At 36.8% G+C, this 11,872-nt stretch overlaps 1 protein-coding gene across 1 annotated transcript; it reads left to right on the top strand.

The window, feature by feature from the left end:
• The first annotated feature begins 3,813 nt into the window (after positions 1-3,813).
• Positions 3,814-6,013, top strand: LOC121183362 (GTP cyclohydrolase 1-like). Its single transcript, XM_041040404.1, has 6 exons — positions 3,814-4,084; positions 4,426-4,535; positions 4,945-5,000; positions 5,093-5,124; positions 5,613-5,697; positions 5,902-6,013. The coding sequence occupies exons 1-6, from the start codon at positions 3,814-3,816 to the stop codon at positions 6,011-6,013; spliced, it is 666 nt and encodes a 221-aa protein (XP_040896338.1).
• The last annotated feature ends 5,859 nt before the right edge of the window (positions 6,014-11,872 follow it).

The following is an 11,872-nucleotide window of genomic DNA, read 5'->3' on the forward strand; positions in this document are numbered from 1 at the left end:
TCACGATTTTTGGACTTTTCATAGACTGAACATTGGCATTTGTTTTTTATTTACCTAGTTACTTTACTGATTTATGTGAAATGGCTGCTGTTCCATAGCAATTTCTCTTTGTAAGTGATTAAGTAGTCTACTTACTTACGATAAACTAAGAAAATCATTGCTAGATTAATTTATATTGAAAATAATCATTAGTTGCAGCCCTTAATAATAAGCTTAATAATAATCGTAACCTTCACAGATATCAGATGTGCCGATATTTTATTTCTGTTTGTTTAAAATACAAACTGGGTTTAGACATTTTAATAAAATCTACTCGGTTTTGTCAGTGTAATAGCTTTTTTCCCTGCAGCCCTCATGAGTGTATCTGGTGACAGTCACACTTGGTTTACACCATGAAAGGAATAAACTACAAACCCTATGATTATTTTGTGTTTATTTGTGGGTATCTCCTCTGCATTTATGACTGTGTGCAGATTTTTGTAAAAATTTGGTTTAAATTAATATTTTACCTGCCATTAGTGATGCCTTTAAAAGATTATACTCTTGTATTACCATGAACAATGTACTCATGCAGCATTAGTCACGGCAGCATTGTGACAGTCATGCCTCTCAAGATTAAGAATGTGAACCAGTTGATAAAAAAGAAATAACGCTATGAACTGCTAAATACAAACTTCCTTGTTACTTTAATGAATCATTGAATTTATAAGCAAAATAATGTTGAGCCTTACACTATTTTGAATATCTAATGAAACCCTCTGCTATATTTGTCATTAGTATAATTGTAGTTCTGAGTCAACACTGTCTTCAGTATGAGAATCTAAAAAAGTAAAAGTAATGTGACAAAGGGGGACTTCATAATGTAGTTGTATAGTAAAAGAGGTGAAGTGCAAAAATTCTTTGACACAAAAGGAACATGCATTGAACAAGTATTAAAAACTGACTGTCATTCAGCCACAGCAACAAGACATAGTTCAAGTTCATACACTTCTGAACTACACCACAGCAGGAGCAGAGATGCAAAACTCTCCTTTTTAACTGGGGCAAACAAAAACCGCCTCTATTATAATGTGTACATATTCATATTTTTGAACATTTAATACTGAAATGAATACTTAGAATAATAGTAATAACAATAATAATCAGTAATCACTCAGTAATTATATGTTTACTCTTTAAAATACCTTATGATACATTCAAAGAAACAATGTTGAAATAGCAAGAAATACAAATAAAAAATGAAATTTAATGCATTTTCCATAACTCTGCTTTTTATCAATGTTATTCCTCATACTCTAAACCTTACTTCAGATATAGCTCTACTAATCCTATTATATCCAATAAATGTAAACATAAACTTTTCCAAACATTCCTATGCTTGGAAATGTGTTTGTTACTGCCTCATGTAGCTGTCTTCACAATTTTTATTTTTTGTTCTACAGTTATGCCTACTCCAATAGACCTATTTACACTGAAGACAAGGCAACAGTGTAAAAAAAAGTACATTATGGAACTTGAGTAATGGTTGTGCCCAAATGTTAAACTTTAATCAGATGGTCTGTGACATCATTTATAGGAATATACCAAAAAAAAAAGAAAATTATTATTATTAAAGTTAATTTTCATGTCAAAAAAAAGTTAAACGTTAAAGCACCCCTCATTAACTCAGTATTAAATCAGAGGTGTCCCTGAAATCACCAAGGCTATATAGAAACACAAATGATCATGTGTTGCTAGGGTGAATCCTGAATAATACTGGCAATTTTTTGAGAGTTTAAATTACTCTTATCATAAATGCTATTGTGACATATTTCCTAAAATCATTTTCAGTGACTCAGTACTGAAACACAGAGGAATAGGAAAAAGTATAAATGACAAATAGAGACCATTTGACAATAAAGTCTATTCTATTCTAAAACCAAAGTAACCTCTCAGAGCATTAACCATTAATAAATGTGGTTATGGTCCTGACTGACGTCCTAGGTTTAAGTATTACAAGATGTGGGTAGATATCAGAATTCTTCTGAAGCACAAGACAGTCAGCAGGGTGAAGGTCAGCCTTGTGTTGAATAAGATGCTCAAGCATGACACGGAATGTGAACCCAGATCTAGAGTCAGAGTCGATGCTCTGGATGTCCATCCACTGACTTCCACCTCAAAATATTATACTACTCCCTGCACTGGAAGTATATGTTGACAATAAATGTAAACCGCTCCAGCAAATAAACTGCACAAGAACATCATTTGTAGGTTTAAGTGTTTAAATGTGTTCAAGTCCCTGGGTCTATTAATCTGTGTTTGTATTTATCACAACAGAGCTTTATAGATCTGTATTTTTTAGAATCTCAACATAAAGCAAATATCTTTAAAATGATGTTTCTGAACCGTTTTCAAATTCTTGGAAGCAGGGGAGGAGAAGTAGAACTTCTTCAAAAAATAAAGGAACCTGTCTAACGCAGTCCATGTAAATATGTGGAAAACCAGCATGCAAAATTGATTGTTTTCGGTCACAACACAAAGGCACAAGACACAACAAAGGTCTGTCTAAGCTTTATGTTCCAAAATGTAGATGATGGAATCAGTCAATTATGTTGATAGGCAGGAGATTAATGTTCCATTTTCTGGTCTGCATCAGAGGGATTTGTAATGTCTAATGTTTCACAAAGAAGGCTCCACTGTAAAGTGCGTTACTGTGCACAATGCTAACTGCTAACACTTTTGTTTATTCTGTCGGAGCGCATAAACCTCTCAAGTAAGAATGTAACTGTCAGGATAAGCACAAGTTTATCTGCATTTATCTTTACTAGACAACTAGTCTGACATAAACATACATCCATCTTCTATTGCTGCTTATCCAAGGCTGAAGCAGTTTGCATACAAACACACTCATTCATGCCTAAAATACAACTAAGAAGGTCTGTGTTCAACCAAAGACCTTCTCACTGTGAGGTGGCAGTAGTAAGTTTAGAAAAGGGGCAAACAACAGATCAAAAAATAAAATGGTAAATTCCTTAAAAATGTTTATTCCCGTCTTGAAGAAGTTCAGTAATTTGTGAAGCATTTTGTCAAATATAAACCGTGAGAGTGTGCTTTGGTATGTCATTTTTTTTTTCAAGTAGCAATTGCATTGCAATTTCAGGAACCTTGCATTTAGTTACTTATAAAAGGGGAATAGCCCAGACGTGACACCATGACAGCTTCTATTTCTGCTATAAATCTCCACTAAGCTTGTGTTGGTGATGGCTAATTTATCAGTCTAGGTTTTTTCTTTTGACCATTTATATATCCAATAACTTCAGACCTCTGCAAGGGGCCACTAAATGTGAAACAGTCCCTCTCCTAAATCTCATTTAACGTCATTTCATTTCACAGCCCACTCCTGGATACGGAAGCACGTTAAGGCTTACATGTGAGTGGTAACTGTTCCACACCCTCAAGACTAGTCTTCTGTGACCTCAAATCTGAGCATGACACTTTTAGGTATTTAAACTCAAGTCACAGGATCAGTACAATGCTGCTCCGTAGCATTTGATGCAAAATAATTTGAAATTGATTTGTGTGGTAATTAGGTACCTTGTCTGTGTGGAAAGTTTAAGCCTACTCAAGAGCTGTAATGGGGGAATTATGCATGTGTATTTTTTTCCTGTATGGGTATCATGAAGCTCCTGTGATGCCGTAGCCTAGGGGCTCCACATCAGGCTTTAAAAACCAAGGCAACGTCCTTTCTGACACCACTCAGCTGACAGTGTATCACTGGGCCTGTTTCATTGTATCCTGCAGTGTCGTTCGCTGAAAGCAGTACTACAAGCCAGAATGGAGTATCACCATGCTTCAGAGATGAACGGAGTAGTGTCCGCATATCTGAACATGTGCATCGAGGCTAAACAGAATGGTTTGCGCAAAGAAGAACAGGACTCCAAGGACAATGCAGACACAAACAAGCTGTCACGCATTCAGAAAGCTTATAGCACCATACTGAGTGAGCTTGGGGAGGACGTGGACCGGGAGGGACTTCTAAGTACACCACTACGTGCAGCCAAAGCCATGCAGTTTCTCACCAAAGGCTACAAGGAAAAGACCCAAGGTGAGCACACATTTGTTCTTTATCTTACTGATGAAACCCTCAGTTGTAGCCTTAAGTCTGGGAAAATTAGTTGAAAATTTTCTATAAACACATTCCAACAAGGTCAAAGGATAAGAAACATTTTTATATGTCCATTCTGTGTCTGCCCTACAGCCCTATTGTTTGTTGAAGGCTTGCTGTCCTGGTTTATTTTCTAATTTATGAAACATTAAAAGGTTTCATAAATCTTATTTTGCTAAATGCCAAATACTAACAAAAATCATCTGTCACTGTCACTTTTGACTTCATCCTTTGGTCCAGTACAATGTATAATGTAAAGATAATTTTTAATCTCCACACAGATATCTTAAACAATGCAATCTTTGATGAAAACCACGAAGAGATGGTGATTGTCAAGGATATCGAGCTGTTTTCTCTCTGTGAACATCACCTGGTGCCCTTCTTTGGCAAGGTAATTTAACAACAAGGTTTTTCTAAAATACTAATACTTACACTTACATTAGAGCCAAAAATCTGAATACTGGATTTTTGAGGTCAGTGCCTCATATTTAATAGAAATATTCTGGCTTAACATAAACACAAGTACTTTAAGTTCTTCAGTTAAAAGATAGTTTTTTCCAGTACTCTCGGGTGAAGAAACTACATGACCATGACACTGTTTACCCCAAACTGATCTTTGGGATTAATGCACAGCTGACATCTACACTGATAATAATATATCTGTAATAAGACTAAATGAACAAATAAAAGTGGAATGGATCTACGTGAAATTTGTATATACTGTTGTTCTGATCTGTATAATGCATAGTATGCAGTGTTGTTGATATTTAAACTATGATAATGCTGTTTTAATGTCTCAGGCACACATAGCATACCTCCCAAACAAGAAAGTGGTTGGTCTCAGCAAACTTGCAAGGTAGGTCAGACACACAGACACAGACACACGCATACACACACACACACAGACATACATGTAATTTCATACATTTTGTTTTTACGTTCTTTCAGAATTGTTGAGATCTACAGCAGGAGGCTTCAAGGTAACAAGAACTACAACAATATACGGTTTTATAGTGCTGCAACTAATGATTATTTTCATTATCGATTAATCTGACAGTTTCTTGATTAATCGTTTAGTCTGTAACATGTCAGAAAATAGTAAAAAATGTCTATCTCACATTCTCAGAGCCCAAAGTGATGTCTTCAAATGTCTTCTTTCCACCTCACGGTCCAAAACCCCAAAGATATTCAGTGATATAAACTAGAAAAGCTGGAAATCTTCATATTTGACAGGCTGAAAAGAACTTTTTGGCGTTTTTGCTTAAAAAAAAAAAAAAAAGACTTCAGTTGATTATTAAAATAGTTGCCAGCTATCACTAGCAACTCATTGACTGAGTAATCTTTGCAGTTCTACACTTTTGTCTTCATTTGCAATGTCCTCTTTGCTATCTTTTTTCATCTTTTTTTCTATGCATCTGCATTACACTGTTGCATTATATGAAATGCAATTATATAACTTTCTCCACAGTTCAGGAGCGTCTGACCAAACAGATTGCTTCAGCCATCTCTGAGGCCTTGGAGCCTGCTGGAGTAGCAGTGGTGATTGAGGCTGTGTGAGTACTTTTATAATGATAAGCACATGGCAAGCAAGACTGAGGAAGATGATATCATCGTCTTATAAAGATGAGGTTTTGAAATGACCTAGATTAATGTCAAATCTCCCAGGTCTGATATTAAATGGATTCCGTGCAAATCACTAACCTTACTTTTGGGGATTTATGAATTCTTTAAAAAAAACCTCTTTTGCTATTTTTCAGTCACATGTGCATGGTGATGAGAGGCGTCCAGAAGATAAACGCCAGTACTGTTACAAGTGTCATGCTGGGAAGATTTCACGATGATCCTAAGACCAGGACACTGAAGAAGTGAACAATACCTCAACTGAGTTAACAGTTTTAACAAGCAACGTGCACAGATCTACAGGTGTGAGTTATAGATTTGTCTCCATGAGTTGTGAAGATTTCACATTCCATAGTGATAAACGTATAACTGTTGATAATATTTAATTAATGTAATGGCAATATGGTGCTTTAAGAACAATTTCCAATGCAAATTTACACTGAAAATAAAAATAAAGGTATTCCTTATTTTCTCTCAGCTTACTCTTTTTTTTTTTTTTTTGACTGATGATTTTTTTGATGATTTAAAATGACAATGACTTTATTATCAGAATGGTATTTCATGGTCTCTATGCTGTCATACTTAAAACAATGACATCAGCAATACTCTTCAGATCACACAGCACAATTTATATTCTCACATTGTACCTCAACTCAGAGGTATGACGTGCAGCTTTTGGCAGAATTTACCAAAGCACAAGTAATACTATTTTTCCACCATTATCCAACCTGAACATTCATGGATAATATTCCTTATCACTGCCTGACATTAACTTCATTTACTTACAAATACAATAGCATTATAAACTCCAGGCACACACATTTATATCGTGGCCTGATTGAAGATCTTTTTGTACCTGCACCAGAGGTGAACAGTATGCAGACACAAAACTCTTCACACCATCTGAGCACATAAAATTTATTTACATACAGCACAATATTTCTTACATCTTTGCATCTAATTTTCAGGTCATTAAAACCAATGCCTATGTCAACACTGTGTTAGGAGCATTTGCTCAACAGCTGGTAGAGAGAGTGGAGACTCTGCAGTGTAGTGAGATAATGTACCACAATCATCTGCACACAAAATGAGTAATTATGAGATTACCAAAGAGACAATCTGTTGTAAATGTAGAAAAAATGTCAAGTTCAAGCTGTCTAACAGTAAGAGATTACTCTGTGCACATATAAGTCAAGGTACATGGAATCAATATGTTGAACCCAGATAATACAGAAATGGATAAGGATGAATGGATTTGTACATTTTGTGAGCGTAGTCAGGTTAAATATGAATGTCATTCAAGATTCATTCAGTCCCTACTTCCCTCTACATTATCTTTTAGGATTTATTAGGATGAGGGATGGATTTGATAATGTTTTTGTGATTTCAAAAAATTGCAGGTTTTACTTAGATTGTGGCTGTTTAAATTCTTTTATATTTATTTAGAAAGACTTATGACAACACCTTTGCAAAATAGGTTAGACAAAAAGTAATTTTAATAAAGTAATTAAGATGTTGGGGCTATATATATTGGATTTTTCATATTTTGCTGATTCATGTGTCTGAATAATAATGCACAATACATGTGAAATAAGTTTATCTTAAGAATTAGCAGTGCAGACAGTATAAGCCTGCTTATTAAAAAAGAAGATGATAATATTAGCCTATTATAAGATACTGGACAGAATAATATCCCTAAAATATATAGCAAATGCAGGGTATAGAGTGAAATAGCAATAAAGGAATGGCCAGCATGCTTTAATAATAAATACCTTCTTTCTTTGCTCACCAGTCACAATTTAATTTTTAATGCACAGATCTAGTTTATTACAGCAGAACCATCAGTATAGGATCACTAATATTGGGCTGTTTTGACGAGCTGAAATTTACCTAAATAACAAAAAAATATTTGACAAACTGTATGTTCTACAAATTCTCCAGAGAACCAGAATACAGTAAAACCACAACATGTATCTGTATTTCATTACATACCAGACGAGTCTGTTTTCTGCTTCTCTGTCTGTTTACTGGCTGGGATATCATGGAGGGTGGTGGGGGGCTGTGTCTGCTGTTTTGTCTACAGTGCTGCAACATTTTTTTAACCAGTTACTTCCACACCGCTTCTTTCATTATGCTGATCTGTGAAGTGGAACGTAACGCTGGCGGAGTTGAGAGGTCAGGGGCTCCCGCTGCCTGGATACATACAGTCTAATATTAGAACATTTCCTTGATTTGTTAGCAGCATCTCTGCTGACTCCTGAGCACATGGCAACAGGCTGGCCAATAGGATTTCAGGAGAGCACTAAGCCCTTCACTCTGTATAGCAACAGTGGCATCCTTCCCTTATTTATTTATATAGGAGTTTTTCTTTCCCACCGACTCATTCTCATGCTTCTGTCCCCCCACTGTGCATCCACACTGTGCTCTCAAACTGTGAAAAAGAGTTACAGTGTGCAGAGTAATGCTGCTTTTACTTTTGCTTTTCCTTTATCTGCATAAGCTCTAAATCTTAGACATATTTTTAAACATTTTTTATACTTCTATATATTTTTTTTAGGTTTTCATAAAGCGCCTGACAGATCAGTGGATTTTTTCCATTTTCAACAGCAAGTAAAAGTAAAAACTAAGTGGACAATGTCATGGAAAAGGCTTGATTTTGATGAAGACATGAGATCTGTTGGTGAAGACGAGGGGAAATACCCAGAGGAATGGCATCGTGGGAAAAGGTGCCACTCAGAGGGTTGGACAACAACCAAGTGGAGAGGATCTTTAAAAGATGGAGGACACTGGAGGAGGAGAGGCGGTACGGGATAGGAGGAGTGTGGGGGGGGGGGGGGGGGGGTGGAGGGACACAGGATGGCGTGAGGACCAAGGCCGGTGGTTGGTTTGATCTGAGCCACGTGTGCGTCCAGCCACATCTCTTCGCCTCTCCGTGGATGTCGATGAAATGTTGGCTTCCCCTGCCGTCCAGTCCTTTCTGTCTTGGCCCAGGTAGGTGCGTATTGTCCTGTACTGAGTTTCCTGATGATGTTTAATTTTTTCAGGCTGTCTGGAAGTTATCTACACCAGAACTTTCCATTTTGAAAGTTCTGTGCATGTTCAGCCATCATATCTCGTCGTCATTTCAAGCTTAGGTGCAGGACGATGGAAAGCTTGTAGGCAGTGGGGAAATATGGCGTACCTCTGTCGTCCCATGGGACGCAACACTGATCAATGAGAAACGCTGACGCGAATATTCATATCATTATACAAAAACCAAAACGCATTCAGAGGACTGTCATCCTCAGCAACATAAATACCTGATAGATGGTGGACTGACAACTTCATCTGCCTGACGCTGGAAATATGTGACATCAGTTTTACATCAGTAAAACACAACATACGGAAAGAGAGATTTATGTCTCCAACTTTGCTTCTCACCATTCATTATGGATCCACCAATCCAATAATACTGCACGAGCAGAGTAAACACCATTTACTTTGTTTTGATTAGGTCATCAGTAAAACAACCTAGTTTGGGACAGCACGGGAAGTAACTTAGCAGTGTGTCTTCCCAGATGGATGCACAATGAAGGGTTTTTTTAAAGGCCAGAAGTATTAAGACATGAGAAAAGACGCTTATATAATAAAGATCGCAGGACTTTGTTTGCGATCATGTTTAGAATCCCGCATCACCTCAACAGGAACCAGATACGCAATGCATCATGAACATCGAGCCGTGAAGACTTCATGGCTGTGTACCACTGGAAGCATTTTGAGGCAGACGCCATTTCCAATGCTTCAACTTTCGATCTATAATATTGCGTCCCTTTGTGAATTTAGATACGACCATTTGATGCTTCTTTCAAACAGACCGCATTATAAATAATGTGTATCATAACATCCCCAACACAAATAAAACTGAATTTTAATTGTCATTTAATATGTATAGCATTTTTTTAAGCTTTTTGATAGTACAGATACTTTAAAAATCAATGTTAAAAACCATAATTTATCCAGATGCCAGTTAACCTAAATGAGGTTTTCAACTGCACTATAGAGCACAGCAACTATGATGTCTCTATTTTCTGTCAAAACCTTATTCACTGTGACAGAAAGACATGAACTCTGTTAAAAAAATAAAATAAAATATCAGATATTTGATTAAAATAATTTTAATTTCAAAAGTTACTGTCCTCTCCCAGGGCAGCTAGATGATACCCCCAAATTACATCCCTTCAATAGGATGTCACATTGCACAGGTTACAGGAGGATAATAAACTGCTGACTAATCCCAGATGCTTGGGAGAGGAAGAGGATTTAACTGCAGTCCCCCTGAATTCTTTACCGTGCAATGGGTGTCATTATATAATACTGTACTGTCATTATGTAAAAAGAGTTGACCCAGACTTTCAATAAAGCAGTACCCCATGAAATCCCAAAGACAATATCCTATATGCTCTTGGATTTTGAATTCAAAGATTTTTTTTTCTTTTGCTTTCAAGGGCACCACTCTAAGTAAAACTGAATGTTTTGAGGGAGGAAACCCTTGAAGTCTTTTTTTTTTTTTTGTAAAGAAATCATTTTACAAGTGCAGATTATAATTCTACTGTTATTCTTAGCATGTTAAATGTTTATCCCAGAACAAGTAAGGTCCAGAGTGCTCCACGGTTTTCATTGTAACCAGTAATCTGCTTAAATATATTTCCAGTCATTCTGTTAGAGCAGATCTTGACTACTGTGCAAATGGCAGGCGTTTCATTACCAGATCAACATCCTGCATGTTTAATATTTACTGAGACCTGAGCACAGCTTTTTCTGATGGATGGCCGATAGCTTTCTGATTTTATTAAGGACTAGCCTCAGTGTAACAAAAATTTTAAAAAAGTTGTTCATTACAATAATATTCTATTATTGCATAGAAAAGTATACTGTTGAGTTATTAATTATGCAGGGCATTTTTCAGTGTTTCCTAACATTTTATAGTGTAAAGGTTCATTTATTAATCACGAAATAGCAAATGATGTCAAGCAAATAGTATTCACAAAATAAGTTTTATGATTTAATCATGATTTTTTTTTCTTATGAAATGCATACCAGTGTAAGAATGTAGGTGTGTAATTCATTGCAACAAACATTTATTTCAGCTTGTTCTACAGGAATCCCTTAGAAATGCTTACACTGACAATGTGAAAGATTTATTTCATATACATTGGGCATAAAATTAAACATGAAAAGGTGATTTAAAAATAAAGGGTTTCACTGCCCCTAGCTAAAACTATGATGATACATCAGAAGGGGTTACAGGACTTGTTAAACATTTCAACTTATGGCTAATATCCAAAGCAAACAGAATTTTTAAGACCTTGTAACTTGTGGAGCAAAAATTCAATAAGGCCCTACTGTCTACTGTGCTGATTCTCTGACTCTCTGTGCCTTTTCTGTTTTAGGCACTCTGACATGAGGGGATGTGCGAGTCCTCGGTGAAGAAATCAGACAGTCGAGCTTCAGTCTGTCACTCTCCAGTGGGTTTACAGCTAAATAACTAGTGTCAAAGTGTATATGAACCAGGCACTCAGCTGTTCAGCAACCAACAGTGGTTGTTCTAGGTAGCTCCCAAGTGTGATTCCCTTTAAGCAAATGACTGTGAAGCAGAACAGTGCCTGAATAAAGAAAACTCCCTGAGCATCTAAAAGAAAAAAAAAAAACACAGGATCTGGCGGAAATGTCATCACTCTGCTGTGCCATGTGGTTAAATCCAGGGTTCAGGTTATGGAACATGCTCCACCACCACAACACAGGGCAGCCATGAACTCTGCACCGTCACCATCTCTATCGCCCGCCATGAGTGTAACTGTTAGCTGATAATATGTGATCAACAGCACCGTGGCATCTAGCATCCTGCTGCTTCACCACCTCAGTAAAACCTAGCTGGGACTATTCACGTGTTGAAAATGGCAGAAGAGGGTTTCCAACTCAGACCTGTCGATAGCAAAGACTGCACAGAGGACAACCACCTCGATCCAGCTGGTTTCCAAATACCATCACTAGCATCCCTCCATATCAGGAACAAGGCTGTGGTCATCAATGAGAACACCAACCATATGGGAGATAATCCTGAGCCACCCT

The sequence above is a fragment of the Toxotes jaculatrix genome, chromosome 6 (genome assembly GCF_017976425.1).
Source record: "Toxotes jaculatrix isolate fToxJac2 chromosome 6, fToxJac2.pri, whole genome shotgun sequence".
Classification (NCBI taxonomy): Eukaryota; Metazoa; Chordata; class Actinopteri; family Toxotidae; genus Toxotes; species Toxotes jaculatrix.

Bases quoted from the DNA above. Each gene is read 5' to 3' on its own strand.
- LOC121183362 (XM_041040404.1), top strand. From the start codon at position 3,814: ATGGAGTATCACCATGCTTCAGAGATGAACGGAGTAGTGTCCGCATAT. The intron at 4,085-4,425 runs GTGAGCACACAT...ATCTCCACACAG, and splicing joins CTACAAGGAAAAGACCCAAG to ATATCTTAAACAATGCAATC. The intron at 5,001-5,092 runs GTAGGTCAGACA...ACGTTCTTTCAG, and splicing joins GGTCTCAGCAAACTTGCAAG to AATTGTTGAGATCTACAGCA.